Source organism: Cryptomeria japonica, chromosome 2 (assembly GCF_030272615.1).
Source record: "Cryptomeria japonica chromosome 2, Sugi_1.0, whole genome shotgun sequence".
NCBI classification, from domain to species: domain Eukaryota; kingdom Viridiplantae; phylum Streptophyta; class Pinopsida; order Cupressales; family Cupressaceae; genus Cryptomeria; species Cryptomeria japonica.
In genome coordinates this window covers 564,694,666-564,718,073 of record NC_081406.1, presented here as the reverse complement: position 1 = coordinate 564,718,073, position 23,408 = coordinate 564,694,666, and the positions used below count along the sequence as shown (strand labels likewise).

The following is a 23,408-nucleotide window of genomic DNA, read 5'->3' as shown; positions in this document are numbered from 1 at the left end:
ACATATGTATGTATATAATATGTGTATGTGTATGTATATGTATAATATGTATATATATGTATATATAATATGTATATATAAAATGTATATTTATGTAGATATAATATGTATGTATATGTATATAATATGTGTATGTGTATGTATACATATATGTATGTATATACTATTTATATGTATAATATGTATATATATAATATATATGTATATGTATATAAAATGTGTATGTGTATGTAAAATATATGCATATATATTGTCTCTCAATATCTTAGTACATTGTATTCCTACCCACTTTAAATCCTTCTCTCCCTTTCTCTCCCCCTTAGGACCCCACATAACCCCTAATAACATCATATAAGGTCCCTTAGAACACCATATAACCCCTTAAGACCATATGATGTCCTAAGGGGTCATATGATGTTTTAACACATGTGCGGCCCCATTAGGACCCCACATGACCCCCAATGACACCATATGACACCTTAGGACCATGTATGATTTCCTAAGGGGTCATATGGTGTCATAAGAGGGCATATGGTGTTCTAACACATGTGTGGTCCAATTAGGACCCCACATGACCCCTAATGACATCATGTGACCCCTTAGCACACCACATGACCCCTTAGGAGCATATGATGTCCTAAGGGGTCATATGGTGTTGTAACACGTGTGCAACCATTAGGACTCCACATGACCCCTAACAAAATCATATGACCCCTTAGCATGTCACATGAGCCCTTAGGACCATATAATGTCCTAAGGGGTCATATGGTGTCCTAAGGGGTCATATGGTGTTCTAACACATGTGCAAACCCATTAGGACCCCACAAGACCCCTAACGATACCATATGACCCCTTAGCATGCCACATGACCCCTTAGGACCCTATTATGTCCTAAGGGATTGTATGGTGTTCTAAGGGGTCATATGGTGTTCTAACACATGTGTGACCCCATTAGGACCCCGAAGACCCCTAACGACACCATACAACCCCTTAGCACAGGACATGATCCCTTAGGACCATATGATATCTTAAGGGGTCATATGATGTCCTAAGGGGTCATATGATGTTCGAACACATGTGTGACCCCATTAGGACCCCACATGACCCCCAATGACACCATATGGCCTCTTGGGACCATGTATGATATCTTAAGGGATCATATGGTGTTGTAACACATGTGTGGCCTAATTAGGTTCCCACGTGACCCCTAATGACATCATGTGACCCCTTAGCACACCACATGACCCCTTAGGAGCATATGATGTCCTAAGGGGTCATATGGTGTCCTAATGGATCATATGTTGTTGTAATACATGTGTGGCCACTAGGACCCCACATGACCCCTAACAACACCATATGACCCCTTAGCACACCATACGACCCTTTTGGACCATATGATGTCCTAAGGGGTTGTATGGTGTCTTAAGGGGTCATATGGTGTTATAACACATGTGTGGCCCCATTAGTACCCCGCGTGACCCCTAACGACACCATAAGATCCCTTATGACCCCTAACGACACCATAAGACCCCTTAGCACACCATACAACCCCAAGTAAGACCATATGATATCCTAAGGCATTGTATAGGATCATATGGTGTCCTAAGGGGTCATATGGTGTCCTAAGGGATCGTATGGTGTCTTGAGGGGCAAGATGAACCATTATTATAATATAAAAAGTAGTGTCAATACTTCTTACAAAAATAAGTTCAAATCACCCGAGCCCTTAGCACACTATGCGACCTCTTAGGACTTCACATGACCCCTAACAACACCATAAGATCCCTTAGCACACCATACAACCCCAAGCAGGACCATATGATATCCTAAGGTGTTGTATGGTGTCCTAAGGGGTCATATGGTGTCCTAAGGGGTCGTATGGTGTCCTAAGGGGAAACATGAACCATTAATACAATATAAAAATCAGTACCAATATTGTTTACAAAAATAAGTTTAGATCACTCGGGCCCTTAGCACACCATACAACCCTTTAAGACCCCACATGACCCATAACGACACCATAAGATCCCTTAGCACACCATACGACCCCACACCATATGATATCCTAAGGTGGTGTATGGTGTCCTAAGGGGTCATATGGTGTCTTGAGGGGAAAGATGAACCATTATTACAATATAAAAAGGAGTGTCAATACTTCTTACAAAAATAACTTTAGATCACCTGGGCCCTTAGCACACCATACGAGCCCTTAGGACCCCACATGACCCCTAACGACACCATAAGATTCCTTAGCACACCATACAACTCCAAGTAGGACCATATGATATCTTAAGGTGTTGTATGGTGTCCTAAGGGGTCATATGGTGTCCTAAGGGGTCGTATGGTGTCCTAAGGGTTCATATGGTGTCCTAAGGGGTCGTATGGTGTCCTAAGGGGTCATATGGTGTCCTAAGGGACAAGATGAACCTTGATTACAATATAAAAAATAGTGCCAATACTGCTTACAAAAATAATTTTAGATCACCCGGGCCCTTAGCACACCACACGACCCCTTAGGACCCCACATGACCCCTAACGACACCATAAGATCCTTTAGCACACCATAGGAGCCCAAGTAGGACCATATGATATCCTAAGGAATTGTATGGTGTCCTAAGAGGTTGTATGGTGTCCTAAGGGGTCATATGGTGTCATGAGGGGCAAGATGAACCATTATTACAATATAAAAAGTAGTGCCAATACTGCTTACAAAAATAAGTTCAAATCATCCCCTGAGAGTTATCATGAGGTTCAAGGATGAAAATAATAAACCAGTATGCTCTCTCTCTCTCTCTCTCTCTCTCTCTCTCTCTCTCTCTCTCTCTCTCTCTCTCTCTCTCTCTCTCTCTCTCTCTCTTTTCTTTCACCCTTTCTTTACTATAAGTAACGCGTATGGGTTTTTAGAAGTGCGTACAGGGTATGGGAATTATGAAAGTTGGCATGTTGGGGTATTTTTAGGGACTAATTATGCATACAGGTTAATTAAACATAACCTGTACGCATTTATTGTACATATTTTTATTTGGTCAATGCCCTCAATGGCCAGAAAAGGAGTTTTTGAAGTTGTTCAAGGTCCCACTACAAATGATACTACAATTCTATGGCAGTTTTATATGTCAAAGTAAGTGAAAATTTTGTTTTGCATGATTTCGAATGATTGAATTGTTGTTCTAATTAGTTTGGTAATTGTTATTGTGATTGTTTAATAGTTTTGATAATTAAAAAAATGGTAATACTCATTTTTATGGTCATTTGATTGTATATGTTTTTGTAACATATATGTGCAAAATGATTCTATTTAGGATAGTCATTATTAACGATGGGAAAGAACAAACGAGGAACAACCAAACAACGAGAGGCTGAAAAGGAAAGACAAAGGCAACGTATGAAAAAATTACATGAACTAAGAACAATGGGACAAGAAGGTATGGCATCCACAACATCTCAATTAGATGTACCAAATGAACCTAATGCAATCGAAGAAGAAATCATAATCAATAATAAAACAAACAATGAAGATGCACCAACAACATTTGATTTACCGAATGAACCTAATGAAATTGAAGAAGAGACCATAATGAATAATCAATCAAATGATGAACATACACCAACTCAATTTGATGTGATGAATGTACCTAATGCATGTAATGCACCAATGTTAACACCGCCTATAATTATTCGTAGGAAACCAAAGTATATAATTGACATCGATGAGAATATTTTGAAGCCAATGCCTGATAAAATAAACAAATGAACTTGTAGAAGAATAGTTAAAATAATATGGCAACACTATTTTGAAAACTTAAATCAAACTGCAAGATGCCAATTAATTGTTGAAATGACTAAAATTTTGAATTTTATAGAGACAATGAAAATTCTAGGCCTAAGATCATCTGAAAGTAATAGTGAAAGTACTATTGTGAGAAATCTATTTGATGCATATCAAGCTATTGGTTCAAAATCATGTACTAAAGATTCTAATGTTACTCGACGTGTTATTACATCAACCATAATGAGCAAGAAAATAAAAAAAGATCGTTTAATATGCACAACAAGTAAGTCATTAAGCATAAGTAGAACAACATTGCGTAAAGCATTAGAGAGGCGGGAGTAAATAGAGGATCCTAACAATAATTATTTTTGGGCGTTCTCAAATAGACTACCATGCAAAGACGAGGTTTTTGTTGATGCACTAAGAACATTAATTGAAAAATTTTGGCATGACAACACAAGGGTTTCGCCCAACCAAAGAGATGTTGTTAGAAGGCATATTGGATCTAGAAATCATGAGACACATGTCAAACATTATTTGGATATGACTCAAACAAAATTTTATGAAAGATTCCTTCAAAAGTTTCCTCAATTAAGAATTAGTCAAAGATTTTTTGAAATGGCAAAACCTTTTTATGTTAAGATGAATCATGTATGCACCACGTGTTGTTGTAGGATGCATATTGAATTTTCCATGCACTATGATATTTATCATCATATATGTTCTACTTTGTACACTAACGATGTTTTGCATGAATGCAATATACAAGCACCTCCTAAGTCACCAAGAGAATTTATTTCAAGTGTGTTGGAGGTTTTGTATCTTGAGGGTTTGGTTGTGGGTTCTCTTGTGGGTTTTGCCCTAAGTTTTTAGGAGGTTTGTCTTGCTGGGGGGCAGTATTTTCAGAATCTGATATGCAATCATAACAAACAAACAAACAAAAATAAATAAAAAATGAATTTACATTGTAGTTGTGAATATGATTTATCAAATGCATAAAATAGATGAAAAAAATTGATCTCATACCTCTTTCCATTGTTGGTGTGTTTGATTTTGAGAACCTTGTTCGCATATTTCATTATTTAAATCCCTTAAAGTGTTTTTCTTACAGTCGTGGGTGAAAATGACCCCGTCGACCACTATCAAAAAAAAATATTGACAATAAAACGCATATGGGGTTTTGAAAACTAAACTGTGTACACGTTTAGTATAAGAAAAATCTTGTACGCGGTTTTGTTTCATTTACGCTTAGCAAAAAGAGCCTAAATGCGTACGGGGTTTTTAAAATTTGAAACAACCCGTGCGCATTTTATGTTTTTTCCAACTTTTTTGGGGGTGTGTCCACGTTTTTGCACACCATCTTGGTTCACACACCCGCCTCCTGTAGCTCATCCTTATCTCTCCATGAAACCACTTTGCCTCATTTATCTCTCCATCTTCGCTCTGTCTCCAATCACTATCCCCTTATCTCTCCACTCCTCTGTCACCCCCTCCTTATCTCTACACACCAGCTTTGCCTTGCTACCTCTCTTCTCTCCATCAACACCCCTCTCTTGTCTCCTGCCTCTTCTCCTCTCTTCGTGCAACCGCCTATGTAGGTACAATCACAGGTCAAACTATTGATACAATATCAACGCTGGATAGCAGTAACTTCTGTGGCAAGTGGGGGCCTATTTCATTGAACTCACTGGGTAAATACACCAAGAATCTAACCTTTGCCCACCGTATCAACATGGTGTCACAACAACCGTTGCACTGTGGGGTGAACCGAAACCCCAATTAGGCACGACATTGGTTTAGATTAATTAAATAATATTTATTTAATTGATTAGTGATTAACTAGATTAATTCAAATAGTATAATTATTTAGTTAATTAGTGGTGAACTAAATTAATTATATATTATCATTGTGTAGTCAAATTATTGGCATATTTGATCAATTAAATAATATATTATTTAATTAATGATGATGAAAACATTATAATGGAATGGGTTTAAATAAAATGACATTACTATGATGCTAGGACAACTTTAGGTGTCTACATGAGGTTTTTGAACTAGAAGGTGAATTGAAGCCTTGAAAATTAACTCATGGAAAAAATAGAGATTGGATAAAGATACCTTTGAAAATATACTTTTTTTACTTTAACTTTATATCTCTTATTTTCTTCTTCCTTATATGTAATATATTGTTGATTAGAATCAAGCTTGAATCTCTTAGTGCCAGAACCATAATTTTTCTAGGCAATGTCATTATTACAAAACTAAATATTCAAAGTTATCCTTGATCATATGTTGTTTTTTTTACCAACATATGTTGATTTTATCCTTGACAAGGTTATAATTTATGATATGGTCTAATTGGTGTGGCTTGGTCCTTTGTTGATGCAAGTCCTTGGACCTCAATTACCTCTGTATTTTGTATCATCTTTTGAATTTTGTTCATGCTTAGAAGTATGATAGGACTTACTTAAAGATAATTCATTAGTTATTATTGACCAAATTCTAGCACACAAAAAAGAGTAAGGTGATGTAACATGCCAAATGGTCGGTGTATGAATGAAAAATATGATGTGATGATGTTAGTGAACTAGTGTAGTATAGAGATATAACTTTTGAAAACTTTTGAACAAATTAGATATTACCTTTTTTGATTTGTTGGTTGCTAGATGGGTTTAAATGTGACAGGATATTTTCTTAACTGCATATCCACAATCATTTATTAAAATTATTCAGAATGCAATACAATGTAATTATTAATATTTTATGAAATGTTTCGATTTTAGGCATAAAAAGGTGAATTTAGATTTAAAAGATAATGTCCCACCAAATAATATAGTCCAATGGTGAATCATGAGGTGGATTGTAATGGTAGATTACTACTAAGAGTCCAATGGTGAATCATGAGGTGGATTGTAATGGTAGATTACTACTAAGAGTCAATGTATGCACTAAATGGGGCAAACACATGCTACGATTGTATATAATATGATATTTGTGAGAAATGGCATAAAACAAAGGTGTAAAGTCTAAAGTATGCCCTATTATGCCTTACATTATAAAAAATGTTATGGTTTGGTATGCAATAATTGTGCTTGATTTTTTAATTAAATACATTGATAATGTGCAATACCTAATTTATTTTTATTTTAATAATTTGATCATACGAGTATTGAAGATATGAATCTAACGAAGAATGTTAATTAAGAAAGTATATAATAATGATTTTGAGTGTATTAAAATATCATAGAAAAGTTAAAATGACCATGCACTATAACTAGATATGTAAAAAGAGCTTATAAAAGTAACTTGTAAATGAGGGCATAACAATACATGTTCAATTGATGTATAAATGCATGATGACATCTTTTAACCATATTTTAAAATTGTTAATTCTATTTTGAATGAGAAAAAAGATTCATAGATAAAAAATTATATAATTGTATATTTAAGAAATCTTTTACAAATTTGTTGCCAAATTTCTCTTTCATATACATTGTTGTATTGTTCAACCGAATTTTTTGCCTTCTTTACCATCTCCTCCTGAAAAAAAAAAAAAAAGAAAGAAAGAGAAAGATTACATTAATATCAAGAATAATTATACGAGCAATGAACAAGTCTTAAAGATCTAAACACATAATAGTAACTTACTGTTAAGATGCCCTCATTGCATAGGTTGTCCATAAGATTGAATAAAATGTCACTACTATACTCTGGGTGACCTTGAATTCCAAGTATGTGATCATCCATTGAAAACATTTCAATCTCAGTTTTATTTGAAAAGGCAATTATATCTGCGCCACAAGGGATCTCAGTCACCTGAACCATACAATACTTGTTAAATTCAATACAATCTTTTTCCATGGAACCCTAATATGCATCAAGTTGAAAAAACAAGTATCTCACCTTATCTTGATGGAATTCATTTAAGTAAAGAGTTGTAGGAATTTTCATTCCACAAAGATATTCTTTCGTACGAATGGAAGAATTGAAGCGTATTTTAGTTGTGCCAACATCCCATCCAGCACTAGATCTACTCACTTTGCCTCCCAAAGCCCTAGATAATATCTATAAAAAGAAACAATCTCCTTTCAAGTTAGAAATTAATAAGATATGAGTGGGATTATTAGTTTGGATTCTAACAAGAACAACCAATTAAGCATCATAGGACCAAAATACAATAATCAATTATTGCACGTCAATGTCATAATAATCATAATCGTTTACTAGAAAAATATTGATATTGCTAATACTTAGAAACAATCTTAATCATTAATATAGATTATGAAAATATTATATATCATAATTCCATATTTTTATTATAGTCGTGATCTTACCCAATGTCTATTAATGAAAAATGCAATGTATTTACATAGTTTACTATTTATATGGTTGAAGCATATCCTAAAAAAATTTCACATGTTCTTGATTATTATTATGACTTATGAAAATGTTATATCTCATGATTCTACCATTTTTGTCAATATAATTGCGCTCTAATGGCAAGGCCATAAGGTTCTTAGATGGAGATCCATGTTCGAATCCTTAAAGTGACATCTAGTGTTGGAATTCTAAGTGGTGCCTCTTGGACTTCCATTGCGATTTCTACGTTGATATGAGTTGAGTAAGTAGATTCTAAGTTGAATATGTTGATTGGAGAGGAGGTCCCCTTGTGATATCTCCTCGACTCAACCAGACTAAAAAATTTGAAGCTTACCGATCTAAAAATAAAAAACTACCATTTTTATTTCAATGTTGATCTTACCTGATATCCATCATGCCAAAAACCATATATTTAAGTGGATTACTAATCTGATAGCTAAAACATAATCTTAATACTTTGACACAGCTAATATTCAAAAACATTCTTGATCACTAATTTAAACTGTAAAATTATCATTTCATAATCCTACCCTATTTATTTCAATTTCCCCTTTAAGTGGGTTACTAATCTGATGACCAAAGCATGTCACAGGTAATATTCAAAACACTCTTAATCATAATATAAACTGTGCAAAAGCATTATACCACACAAATCTACCATTTTTATGACAGTGTGAGCCCTGCTTGATGTCCATTAATGGAAGTTGCAATCTGTTAAGGTGGGTTACTAACCTGGTGGCCAAAGCATATCCCCAACACTTTGATGCGCATTTGGTAACAACATCTTAACAATTGACACAGTTCCAGAATCCAAACAGCATTGCCATGGGCATCACTTTTGCTTCCGGTCACAACGAATCCATCATACTTGTCAAGATCTTCCATTTTTGGCAGCTGCCGGTCAAAAGCTCTGAACATATCCCACCTCTCACCCTCCTCACCCAACATATTAACAAACAGACCGAAATATCCTCCATACATTTTCTTCACATAATCTCTGTCTGCAGCAGCCAACAGAACTCCAAACCTCTTATTATTGCCCATTATAAATGCTACCTATAAATCTGCAATCTTTTCTTTTCAATACCACACAGAAAAGCAAAGCAATTGTATTTGGATATGGAGAAACCAGATAAATTTATAGGAAGTCAGAAATTACTGGTCAAAATGAAGATCGGAATAAAGTCCTATCAGTGGGTGCAGTTAAAAATTTGACTTTGCGATAGGAACAGAAGTATTTGTCGGCCTTTTACATATGAAAATTATTTGTTAAGAGTGCACATTTTTCAAACTTTACACGTTTTATATCATAAGTTTACGTTTTTGTAATATTTAAATGAATTGTCCATACTGTATGACACGCCACAGGCAATCCAGCATGGATCTAATGTGTTTTAATGAATCCACCATGACAAACATGCTTTCATAAGACAAGCTTTTGGTTTATATGAGTAATGTCGTTGATAGTAGTAAAGTCTAAAATAATAAGAGTTTTTTTTTTTTTTCAATAAAAGTGGATTATTTTACTAAATTTTTTTATTAATATTTTTTATTTTTTATACAGGATTCAAAGATGGAGGAAAGAATCCTGGGAAGAAAACCTCCTGGTGCTATAGCACCAATGGAAGAAGACAGAATTTTCCAAAGTCCTGTATACTATGAGCCCTAACTCTCCTCCAACTCTCCTCCACACAACAAACATGAATACTTGAAATGAAAGGGGAAAGTAGGAATAATTATCATCATAAAATAGTCTCTAGAGTAAATAACCAGCAGTAATAAACTTTTTAAAGGAAAGATCAAAAAGAGCCAAATAACAGTTATTATAATTGTTATTACTCCTCAACATTATTGATATGATTTTTTATAACAGATATATTTGTTTATGGATGTTCGATGGATGTTTAACTATGTTGGCACCTACAATTAGATGAACAAATGTTACATAAATTTTTCAAAGAAAATAATGAGAACTGTTATATTTTTTTAATGTTCTTTTTTATTTAATTTTAGATTTATTTTATAGAAATTTTTAATGTAATTATATATTCTAGTAAATTTTGCACTCTTATAGAAGAATTATGACAAACCTAACCTAATATTATCAAGACTTCAGTTTTATCTTGCTATCAAATTGAGAAATATAAGTGTCAAAATTTATCTTTTGCTTAAAAACAGGGATAATTCTATTTACTCAAAAACAGTCATGAATTGTGCATAAAGAAATTGAAGCAAGATCTAGAGACTATTCAAGTCATTAGACAACTTTCAAATTTTATGATGGGTAATATTTCAATTCCTAAATATTATAATCTTATAAGGCAAATGATTCAAGTGCATATTGGTCAAAATTCTATTCCAAATATACATTGATTTGGGTGTTGCTATAAATGTTATGACAAATGAAACTAAAGAAAAGTCATAATACCTTCAAGGACATAAGCCTACACCTACAATTATTCAAATGGATAATTATACCTTTGTTAAACTTGAAGGTATGATTGAATATTTCATTATTTCTAATAATTCATAGGAATGTCCAACAAACTTTATGGTTTTGCAATCTAAAATAATGTTGGAAGTGTGCTCCTAAAATTAGGGCCAATTGCAAGAAACAAGCACATAGATGAGACAATATAAATGAAATTAGGAAGCAAATTGAAAGCTAAATAAAAGCAAACCAAAAGTTCCTTTGAGATGTCTCATCTTCCTCTATTTTTGAAGACCTTGAAGGTGTTGGATTTGTCGGCTCTCAGCGAAGCAATGACCTCCAAAGTGGCAACTCAAAAGTTGAGTAGTTATTTCATGATTATGCAAATGTATGAGGCTAAGATGATTGTCTGCATGATTACCTAAAATTATGATTTAAGCTACATGATTGATAAATGGAGACTAAATTAACATGCTAAGAGTTATTCTAAACATGTTAATATTGATCTAATTGTCAATTATTCTAGATGATTAAGATATAAAATGCCTATATTAATGATGCTAAAATATAGGATGCAAGGGATTTTTATTGCTCCAAAAATGAGGGGTATTTATAGTAATTCCAATGCCAAAGATGAGGTGGCAGGAATCGATGGTCTAGATTCGATCTGAAGATATCAGGGGCCAAGATTGAGGAAGTTGGAGAAAAGGTTAGAGGGAGGGACACATGTCATATATGTGGTGACAAGTGTCAAAGAAACTTGCTCGTGAGAGGGCAAGTGTCCAAGGAGAGAGGACATGTGGCCAAAATGCCACGTGTCTCAAGGAGGGGATATCCAACCCATAGGAGGTTAGAATAAAATAGGTTAGGATGTTCAAGTTAGGATAGGGTTAGTTAGACCCAGGATTAGATAGAATGGGTTAGGTTAGGGGGTGGCTAGGCTAGGTGGTTAGAAGTTAGGAGCCATGTGCTCATATTTGAATTTAAAAATTCAAATAATAGGAAAAAGGTAATTAATCTCAACAAACTTGGATTTGTTAATCTTAATTATAGGATTAGGAGAATGAATTAAATGGGGGGGAGGATTAATTAATCAAAGGGAATTATTGAAATGAACTTAATGAATAAATCCTTAGATTTATTTATAAGTAGATTGGGGAAATTAATCAAATTATTTGTTAATTCAATTAATTGGGAAGGGTTATTAATTAAATAACTGCATATTTAACTTTAGACCATTTTTAGGTGTATACATTTTGCCCCTCTTTGAAGCGATGTGTGACGACACATTGGTTCAAAGAAAATTTGATTTGATGATGCTGATGTGATATGATTCAATGCGGATTTGATCTTGATACAATAATTTTTTATTTGATGCAGACATGATTCGATATGATTCCCCAAACGTTGATTGTGCTGGTGCATGTATCAGATTGTCATGAATCTGACGTTGTTTACATTTCTTAGCATATGTGAAGGAATCTCTTTCCATAGTGGGCCAATAATAACCCAAGCGTATGAGTTTCTTAGCCAACTTAAGACCACTTGAATGTGTGCCACGAATACCTTCATGAACTTTGTTTAAGGCTTTTTCGGATTCGTCACATTCGAGGCACCTGAGGAGAGTGTTATCAAGACCTCGTCTATAAAGGGTATCAACAATAATGGTATATATAACGAGTAGATTGACGGATAAAGTTTCATTTTTGGTTTCGTGAGAGATCTGGGGGAAGGATATTATCTTTCAAGTAAAGATATGTTGGGTCATAACATGAGGATTTAGTTCCGAATATATTGCAAACGATTTGTGTGTCAATGGAATCATGGGCTGGATAAAAGAGTTCTTCCACCAGGAATTCATAACGCTCTTGATTCTCTTGAGTTTTTAAAAGAGATGCTATCGTTTCCATGGCATCTACTACTTTATTTTCATTCCTTAGGATTTGAACAAAAGTGATCTCTGCAAAATACTTCTTCAAATCATCAACCAGTTTCTTGTAGGGCATCAGTTTATCATCCTTGGTTTGGTACTCATCATTTATCTAGTTGATAACTAGTTGTGAATCACCATAGATATGCAAATCTGTGATATTCCATTCAATGGCCATTTGAGACCAATGACTAGTGCTTCATACTCTACAGTATTATTTGTACATGGGAAGCTCAGCCTGTATGATTTAGGGATAGTGTGTCCCTGAGATGTTATGACTAGGAATCCTGCACCTGATCCATGTTGTGTGTAAGAGCCATCAAAATATAGTTCCCAAGTCTTCTTGCTGACAGTGAGAACATCTGCATCAGGAAATTCAATGTGTAATGGAGTATCATCGCGCAAGGGCGCTTCAACGAGTTGATCTGAAATTAGTTGTCCTTTTATAGCTTTTCAATCAACATATTCATTGTCAAATTCACTCAGCACCATGACCCATTTAGCTAGTCGACCTGTTAGTGTTGCCTTGCTTAGCAGATACTTTAGAGGATCGATCTTGGCAATCAGCTTAACTGAATGTGTGAGCATATAATGTCGCAACTTTTAGGTTACAAATACTACTACTAGACATGTTTTCTCCACGGTTGTGTAGTTCAAATCATATCCAACTAGAGTTTTATTGATATAGTAGATTGCTCATTCTTTTCCTTCATTGTTATGTTGTGCCAAGAGAGCTCCTAGTGATACTTCTATAGCTGAGATGTAAAGCAACAATGATTTTCCTTCAATCAATGATGCTAGTATTGGTGGAGTTACCAAATATTCCTTGATTTGAGTGAAGGCTTCCTCACATTTTTCATTCCATCTGAATGGAACATTCTTGTGCAATAAGTGAGTGAATGGATGAAAACGATCAGCCAAATTTTGTGCTATGAACCTTCTTATTGACTGAAATCTCCCTTATACAAAACACAGTTGATTGATGATCTTTGGTCATTCCATTTCCATTATAGCTTTTACCTTTGCTGGATCAACTTCTTTTCCACGAGAAAATATGATATATCCCAAAAGCTTTCCTAATGTGACCCTGAAAGCACATTTCTTTGGATTCAGTCTTAACTTGTATCTATCTAATCTGTCAAATATTTTGTCTAGAATTTCTAGGTGTCCTTCTCTAGTGTATGATTTTGCTAGTATATCATCTACATAATCTTCCATGCAGGTATGCATCGCATCATAGAAAATGGTGGTCATTTCTCTCTGATAAGTAGCCCTGACGTTCTTGAGCCTGAAAGGCATGACGTTCCAATAGAAAGTACCCCAAGGGAACATGAATGTTGTTTTCTCTTGATCTTCAGGGGCTATCTTGATTTGCTTGTACCCTGAGAAACCATCCATTAAAGAGAACATTTCATGGCCAATTGTAAGATCTACAATGATATCAATGCTTGGTAGTGCATAATCATCTTTTCGACATGCCTAGTTCAGGTCCCTGAAGTCTGTACACACTTAGATACTCTTATCTAGTTTTGATACAGGTACAATATTTGACACCCAATTTGGATATGTGACTGGCCTTATTAATCCTACATCCAATATTTTCTTCAACTCTGCTTTCACTATAAGAGCAATGTGAGGACGCATCTTCCTGATTTTTTGTTTGACTAGCTTAGATCCTGGAACGTCATTGAGGTGATGCATGATGAGGTCTAGATCTAGTCCTGGCATATTTGTGTATGACCAGGGAAATTTCATTTGCCTTCTCTCGAAGAAGTCATTGTACTCTTTTCTCCCTTGTTTCGATAAAGATGCTACAGGATGAAGAATCTTAGGATTCTATGGAGTACCAATGTTGACTGCTTCTGTAGGTTCAATCAGGATAGTCAGTCTCTCTTGAAAATGTTCTGGGATGGTGTCAAATCTTCCATATTTGGGCGCCTCAAGGAGGTTTTCACCCTCAGATACGCCCTTTATTTTATGTTTTGATTGGTCTAATGTTGCCATAAAATGGTTTTTCAGCATTAGACATTCTTTTTAATTCTTTAATTTCACTTTTGCAACTAGAAGATTTGGCACCCCCCTGACTAGAAGATGCATTATTAGATTCGTTGGTGGAAGCTCTTTTGGGTGTTACAGGTTCAGCGGCATTGAGATATATGGCTATAGCATGATTGTTTGGGAAGGTGTCAACTTTATTGATTCCGGTGATGTCCCAGTCAATAAGTTCTGGGTGTATTAAGGGTAAAGGATCATCTGATTGGTTAATTTTAAAAACTTCAACGGTCATGACATAATTGTCAAAGATTATTGTTGTTTCAGTCGAGTTAAGGATATCACTCTCCTCAAGATATGTTCTCATGATTGCCCTCTGATTGGTCTCAATGAAGTTAGAATTGTTAGTTTGTGATTCTCATTCAAGTGGTCTATGTTTCGATGTTTGACCCACGTACGAATGGACTAGATCGATATATACATCTTTTGTATCACAAGAGTCTTCAAAAGATATTTCAGAATATGTATCAAATTCTCACTCATGCAAGTTAGTTTCACTGCTAGCTTGTAATCTACAGATTTGCTCACATAGATATTGGGTTGCTTCTTATGTTTTCTTTGCTCTTGCTTTTCTTATCTCGTATTCATCTTCTTCTGGAGTGATGGTTACTTCTACTAGTTTGGCTATCATATCTTCTTGACTTCCATCACTTTCTTGTCGTTGTTGATTGGCAGTTGATTTTTCTTATTTTCTCTTGTTCTCTTCTTCTTGTTTTCTAGTAGATGCTTCTTCTCTCTGGATTGCAAGTTCTTCTTGACTTTAGTCATGCTCCTCTTTTTGTTGTCTAAAATGTGTTTCTTCTTCTGGAGTAATTTTTCCATACCCTAAGCGTGATTTGTCTTTAGCCATTTGAGATCTAGGTTGTATGGGTTCTAGAAGACCTTCTTTTCTTTTTCCCACATGACCCGTTCCAGTGTATCCCTTTTTTTGTAGGATGTTGAATCCTCTTCGATGTTTTTCTATGGGTATACTGACATTATTGATTTTCTATTGAACTTCTTCATCCTTATCTAACCATTCTAGGACATCCTTGTCCTCGGTTTCTTCAGATAATGTCCCTGTTGTAAGAATCGCTCAATCAAATATTTGAAGAGGTTTTTGTGGGATTTGTGATTGCAAACTTGTTGGTTTTCTATAAGATCTTGGGGAAAGTAGCATAAACTGTAGAGAATACTCTCCCACTCCTTTGTCATTCAGTTTCAGTTTCTTATCAAAACTTTCTAAGGTTGATGCCAACAGTTTTTCTTGGGATGATGAGATAGGAGAGTTTGCTTCTCTGTTACAAGGAACTGTGGCATTCTGAGTTGGCCTCAGATTGCTGCAATACTAAGTTGAATCTGGTGAAATTGTTACCTCTTGTCCATTATGAGGGAATTTAACACATTCGTGATATGTCGAAGGGACTGCCTGCATATCATGGATTCATGGTCTACCTGGAAGAATTTTATAGAATAAATTCAAGTCCGGTACTTGAAAGATTGTTTATCTTTGAACTGGTCCTATTCTAAGTGGTAATATCATTGTTCCCTTAGAGGATCGCTCTTCTTCATCATATGCTTTGATTGTTATTTTCTTTCTTGGATCCACTGCTTCTTCTAAAAAATCTAGGGCACACACTAAAATCGATGCACAAATATTCAAGCATGCTCCTCCATCTATAACAACACGTTTGACGCATGTTTTGTGAATAAGCACTTCAATGTGTAGTGGAGCATTGTGGTGATGTTGCAATGACATGTCATCATCTTCTATGAATGATAGGAAATTAGGAGATATGAGGTGTCCCATCATGCTTTGGAACTGATCAACATCCAAGTCTTTAGAGACTGTGGTTTCAACTAGAGCCTTTTCTAATATTTCCTTATGCGTTAGTGAGAGTTTTAGTATCTCTAGGATTGATATCTGTGTGAGAGTCTTCTAAAATTGATCTACTATGTTATACTGCCTTGAGTTAGATATTGCATTATTTGTCACACCAGGGAATGTCACCTTAGCCTTACTTTGAGTAATGGCATGTGTGGTTTTGTTGGTGTTTTCGCTTTGACAATAATGACATTTACTATCATAGGCGTGAGCATAGTTAACTTTTGCTTTCCCTTTGTCATTTTGAGTATTTGATGTTTCACATTTTGCATAATTGGGTTGTGGATTTTTTAGGGTCGTATGCAATTCATTTGTAGTATGCCCATCCACTGTGATGACCTCATCGTTTATTAAATCTTGAATAACATGTTTGAGTCTTTGACAATCATTCGTTTGATGCCCTTTATTCCTATGAAACTCACATAAATGATTATCATTCCACCAACTTGGTTTAATTTTGGGCTCAAAATCTCTTGCTTCTGATAATATGATTAATTTGTTTGCAAGAAGAGTTTTTAAAACTGGTTGCAATGGTTCACCAATGTTGGTAAATTTTTTGCGCATATTGGGAAAGAATGATTTTGGTTTAGCGTTGTTGTCCTGATTACTCACTGGTGCTCTACTTGATAGATTGAAAATAGGTGTTTATGGTTTAACGTTATTGTCACCTACTCCATCATTCACAACATTTCTATTTCTTTTCCAAAATTTTGGTTTGTCATTATTGTGATTGTTATTATTGTTATTGTTGAAGGAGTTTGAGGAATTATTTCCTTCTTTATATAGTTTAAATTATTCTTTCTTGACCATAGCATCCTCAATTTTGATGCCATTTTCAATCATCTTTGCAAAACTAGGAGCACATTGTAATTTGAGCCTATAACTCATTTCACTTGTGAGATTATCGATGAATATATCCATGTTTTCATGATCAGGCACTGGTCTAGGATATTTGTTGACTAAACGTCTTCATCTACGTAAGAAGGTCATGAAAGACTCTCCACTCTTTTATTTAATATTGCACAAATCCAACATAGTTATCTCATGTTGTATGTTATAAGAGTATTGTGAAATGAACTTGTTCACAAGCTCTTCAGATGATCTAATTCCTGATGGTAATTTAGAAAACCACTCCATTGACTGTCCACTCAAACTTCTAGGGAATAATCGCATGATATATGTTTCGTTGTGAGCGAATTCCATGCTCATTGTGCAGAACTCTCTGATGTGATCTTGTGGATCATTTTTCCCATTGTATTTATCATTCTTTGGGATTTCACAATGTTGTGGAAATGGTACCATGTTCAAACTCCTGTCAAAAGGATATGGACAAATGTCTTCTAAAGAATATCTTTTGGCACTTGTTCCATTTTGCATGTCCTGAATCCGTTGTTGTAGAGTTTGTATTTGTTGAGTGAGATTTAAGAGAGGATCATTACCATGATTTTTTCTCGTATCATCATGAGTTCTTGTGTGCTCATGATTTATTCTTGTGTCATCATGATTCCTTCTTGTGTCATCATTAGTTCTTTGTGTGTCCTCATGAGTTCTTGTGTCTTCGTGATTTTTTCTTGTGTCATTATTAATTCTTGTGTCATCATTCATGCAATTGAGAGTTTCCTCATTTTTCTCATTATCATTGTGAGTGTCATTTGATCCTTGATGAGCTGAGATATTAGCTCCTTTTATTCCTAGAACTCATAAGTTTTTATCACATTTTAATTTGTATAATGGGATGGTAATGATGTATTAAGGTTTGACTATATGCATTTCAGATGTTAATTGAACCCATTAAAGTATGTTTTATCTTTGCTAGTTATTCCTGCAATCGTGTTATTTGTTCCTGTTGCCATACGGATTTTTATAGGCGATATCATGTGTGAAATGAATAAGTGTTATGATTAATTAAAATAGATATGTATATGCTTGTATGTTCTCTCTTTTCAATTACAAGAATGGAGAAGATTGTCTTGTCATGTTGAGAATGCAATTTGAGATATTCAAGGGGCGAATAAAAGTTCAAATTAGTGAAGAGGATAATGAGAGTGAGGAACGACAAAAGAGTAGCGGGATGTGCAAGACTTATTTATGTCTGACTTTAGTGGGCATCGATCTTGTAATACTGCCACGCTATATTCTTGGTTGTGGTTTGGTGTAGATCCACATTTTTAGTGGCTAAATTTTGACTATTCTCCTTCATGAATGTTATCCGCCTCTTCTCATCGGCATGATCTTAATTGTAGGAAGTTATTATAATTTTCTTTTAAATAAGTGTCTCTGCCTCTTCTCTTAGGTTAGAAGGAAAGAGAGGGAAAAAGAGCAGAAGATTTAGAAATAAAGTTGCAAAGTGTTTTAGTCTTCTTTCATTCTGAATGATGTATCGACTTTTGAAAAGAAATGAATAAAGTTATGTTATTCTGAGCACTTGGAGTTATTTTGGAAGCCTGGATACACTCATCCAAGGGGATCCACTTGGTGAGTGATCTTGTGCCTTTGTTAAGTTAGTTTTCTTTTTCTACCGCAATAGACATCCTGGCATTGACTGTTCCTGCAGCCACTGGAAGCGGATCCATTGATTGTTCCTACAGCCAAAGTAAACGAAGTAATTCCTATTTGACAACTTTGGGCTTAGTTAGCATTTCTTTAAGTGAGTTTTATGTTAATGCAGAGTTTTCCTGTAGCCATTCAGTTGTTTTAATTCTCGCTTGCTTTTCCCAAATAGATTTTAGTTGCTGCAGTAATGCAGGATAGCTATCGCAGGAACTTAGTGCATATATAGTGTAGACCCATTTCAAGTAATACATCCCTGGGTTGACAATCAAATGAACTTTAGTTATGGAGATAGTAACTTCACGAAGTGAATGTCCAAACTTCAGATTGAGACTTTAACTATAGTTATTATTCCTATTGTTGGAGCGAACATTTTTGGCGTCGTTGTCGGGGATGGTGTCAAACTAAGAACCTATTATGGTTATTATCTTTTTAGCCTTTAGTTTAGTTGTTTTTGATAGCCCAGTTTGATTAAAGTAATTCTTATGAATTTTCATGCATAGGCGAAGAAGAGATTATCCTAATCATGCAAGAATCGATCCATATGACCCACCAGATGTAAATCCTTTGGTTGTACTATATCAAATCCCCAAAAAATTGAACCCTCCTGAATTTGAACTTCCTTAGAACAACCTCCATTTTCTCTTTTGACCTCCTGAAGAGGAACTTCATTTAGTGAGTTCTCCCAAAAGCCCAATGCAAGGAAATCCACCCCCTGGTGGGAATAACCCACCTCCACCTATGGCACCAACGTTTGAGTTCCCTATTTCTGATCAGCATGATAATGCTAATCTCAAGAACATTCCAGCTTCTTCTCTCCCTAAATTCTATGGATTAGTGACAGAGGACCCAAACACATTCTTGTTTGAGTTTGATGTCCTTTGTAGGAGTTTTGATTATACTACAAAAGCCCATAGACTCAAAATATTCCCTGCCACTTTGAAAGAATCATCTTTAAGATGGTTTATGAGTCTAGGGAGTAGCACAAGCACTACATCAGATGAGATGAAATGATTGTTTCTCATGAAATACAAGGATTATTGTAGAGACACTAACTGTCATGGGGATAATATTTTTAGAATGACACAGAAAGAAGATGAGAGTCTTGAAGATTATCTGGAGAGGTTTCTAGTCAGTGTTATTAAGTCCAAGCATAGCACTCTAAATGAATATTATCTCAAGCTAATATTTTTGAGAGGAATCAGTGATGAATGCACAGATGCTTTGGATCTTATGGGAGGAGGTGACATAACACAATCAACATGGAATGACATTGGACAAATTTGTCAGAAGTATTCCAGATCTGCTTCTAAGAAGAATAGGCGTTTCAAGCCAGGAGTTTCTTCATCAACATCTAGTAATGGAGTTTCGAGAATGGAACTTAGCCATTTATTGAAGGATTTTATTTGGGATGTCATAAACAATATGGCTACTCAACTAGACACACTTTCAGCTAAGAAGAAGCACGGGGAAGATGATACGGTTCTTGCAGAATTTTGTCCGCATTGTAGACAAAGGAAAAGAGACTGCAGATGTAAAATGGTTGCAAATCTTGAAGTTCCTGATTTCAAGACAATACAAGGTGATGATGAACAAGTTTTCTATGTTTCTCAAAGAAGGCCAAATTTTCCAAGACAAAGTATGCCTCCCAGTCCACTTTCTTATTATGGTTATAGTGGAAATTCCTATGCACCAAATAATCAATGGCAATCTCCATATGCTCAAAATTTTGGTAGTTATCCAGATTGGTATGGTCCTCAAGGTCAAAGGTGGAATTTTTCCAATCAAATTCCATAGTGGCAACAGCCACAAGGAAATTGGTCTCCACCTCAGGAACCATGGCAGCAATTTCAGGGAAATTGGCAACTTGCTCCTCAATGGAGGGGGGTCACCCATGGACAAATCAGTCTTCTAGATATCAGCAACCTATGTAGCAGCCACAACCACTTGAAATAATGCCTCCTCATGCAGCCACTACTATTCCACCTAAACCTACACAGTTGCCCACTCAACCAATGTCGAATCCTAATAGAAAATCTCAGCAACAACAACAAGTTTATTCAGCTAATCCTAATCAATATCCAGCCTATTCTCTATCTATAAGTGATATTCACCTCATATATGGGACAAATTTGCCTAATCTGTCCCCACTAGTTATAACTGAGATGCCAAAAGAACAAGAAATCCCTAGTCCAACAATTCCAATACCTCAAAATCAGCAAATACCTCCATTTCCTCAAAGGTTGCAAGCAAAAGAGATTCTTCCAGAACAAGAACAAAGTTTTGATGTTATAGATCAGTTGAAACACGTATGTGTTAAAATTCCATTGTTACAAGCTATTAAGGATGTCCCTGTGTACAATAAGGCACTTAGGGAAGCATGTTTAAAGAAGCCTGGTAGAAAGAAAAAAGATCCACAAACAGTGCATGTAATGGGTCAATCGACTGATATTATGTTAGGAAAAGTTTCAATTCCTATGTATGTTGATCCTAGTAGCCATGTTGTGAATTTAGTCATCAATGGCACTCAAATAAAGAATGCTTGATAGATTTGGGAGCAACCATTAATGTCATGATAGGGATATTATGCAGGGGTTTGAAATAACTAGTCTCAGACCTACACCTACAGTCCTATAGCTTGCTGACAGTTCCACGGTTCGACCTGATGGTATGATTAAAGATATAGTTGTTGCTTTAGATTCTTGGGAATACCCTCCAGACTTTATGATCCTGTCTCCTAAGGCCACATTGGGAGGATATCCAGTGATTTGGGGAAGACCTTGGCTTGCTACAGCTAATGCATATATTGGATGTCAGTCAAGAGACATGACTATCTCATATGGAAATACTACCAAAACTCTAGCTCTGTATTCTCCTGCTCAGCCTCAATTTGATCAACAACAAGTCATTTGGCCTAACTTGGGAGAATAATTTGAAGGAGTAGACTCTGTCAATCACTTTATGATGATTAATAGAGGACCATTCATCCAACTTCATGATGATGACTCAATTCTCTATAAAATTCTGACAAATGAGTTAAGACAAAAACAACAATCGCAAGAGTTAGTATCAAATATTTCAGAAGCAGACCTTCCTGCAGCCACTGATATATTGCATACTTTGTTGCCACAGGAAGTTTGTTCTTCTCATTTTTCTGAAGTATATCAAATTGATCTTACTATCAAAGTGGAAGTTGATTCAAACAAATATTTGAATATCAACAATAAACTCACAGAAACCCAAAGAGTAGCACTTGTGGACTTGCTCAAATGTCATAAACATGTTTTTGCATGGGATTACAAGGACATGCATGGAATTGATCCTACAGTTTGTACCCACTGTATCTACATAAAAGAAGAATATAGACCACTTAGACAGCCGCAAAGAAGAATCAATCCTGCATTAAGAGAAATAGTTAAAGAAGAATTGCAGAAATTATTAAATGCTGGATTTATCTATCCTATTTCGGATAGTCAATGGGTGTCACCTTTAGTGATAGTTCCCAAGAAAAGAGGAAAATGGTGGGTATGTGTGGATTACAAAGCTTTGAACTTAGCAACCAAAAAGGATCATTTTCCATTACCATTTGTGGATCAATTATTAGACTCCTTAGCAGGGAAGCGGTATTTCTCATTTCTTGATGGATTCAGTGGCTACAACCATATTCAAATTATCCCAGAGGATCAAGAAAAGACTACATTTGCTTGTCCTTGGGGAACATATGCATATTTTGTTCTTCTTTTTGGATTATTTAATGCTCCAACTACTTTTCAAAGAATAGTGATAAGCATATTTTCAGATATTTCCCAAGACAGTATAGAAATCTATCTGGATGATTTTACAACATATGGTTCAGAATTTGAAGAGGCATTGAAGAACCTGAAGAAAGTTTTGCAGCGGTGTGAAGACTATAATTTATCATTGAATAGTGAAAAGTGCTTCATGATGATGCAGGAAGGTATAGTTCTCGATCATCGTATCACTATAAATGGAATATAGGTTGACCCAGCAAAAATAGAAGTCATTAAAAATATCATTGCACCGGTAAAGCCAAAAGATGTCAAAAGTTTTCTTGGTCATGTTGGATATTATAGGAGGTTTATCAAATATTTCAACAAAATTGCAAGTCCTTTTATGTTCTCTTTTGACCAAGGATATGGAATTTAATTGGACTTCCTCATGCAATGAATCTTTCTTGAAGCTTAAACAAGCGATAACCCAAGCACCAATTCTTAAGGGTCCAAACTGGTCCTTACCATTTCAAATTCATACAGATGCATCAGATTATGCTATAGGAGCAGTCTTGGGATAGAAGATTGATAATTTGGAAAGTGCAATTTATTATATCAATAAGAACGTGTAGGGGCATGAGCTTAATTACACTGTCACTGAAAAAGAAATGTTAGCAATTATATATGCAATCAAC

The 23,408-nt window shown here is 35.3% G+C and overlaps 1 protein-coding gene across 1 annotated transcript; it reads right to left on the bottom strand.

Moving 5' to 3' along the window:
* Window positions 1–7,204: 7,204 nt before the first annotated feature.
* LOC131051493 (gamma-glutamyl peptidase 5-like) lies at window positions 7,205–9,176 on the bottom strand. The gene is made up of 4 exons (XM_059215422.1): window positions 8,888–9,176; window positions 7,787–7,840; window positions 7,424–7,642; window positions 7,205–7,315 (listed from the first exon to the last, which is right to left on the bottom strand). The coding sequence occupies exons 1-4, from the start codon at window positions 9,134–9,136 to the stop codon at window positions 7,205–7,207; spliced, it is 633 nt and encodes a 210-aa protein (XP_059071405.1). The 5' UTR covers window positions 9,137–9,176.
* Window positions 9,177–23,408: the final 14,232 nt, after the last annotated feature.

Bases quoted from the DNA above. Each gene is read 5' to 3' on its own strand.
- LOC131051493 (XM_059215422.1), bottom strand. From the start codon at position 9,136: ATGTATGGAGGATATTTCGGTCTGTTTGTTAATATGTTGGGTGAGGAG. The intron at 7,841-8,887 runs GTTAGTAACCCA...TTCTTTTTATAG, and splicing joins GGATATGCTTTGGCCACCAG to ATATTATCTAGGGCTTTGGG. The intron at 7,316-7,423 runs GTAAGTTACTAT...TTTTTTTTTCAG, and splicing joins GCAATGAGGGCATCTTAACA to GAGGAGATGGTAAAGAAGGC.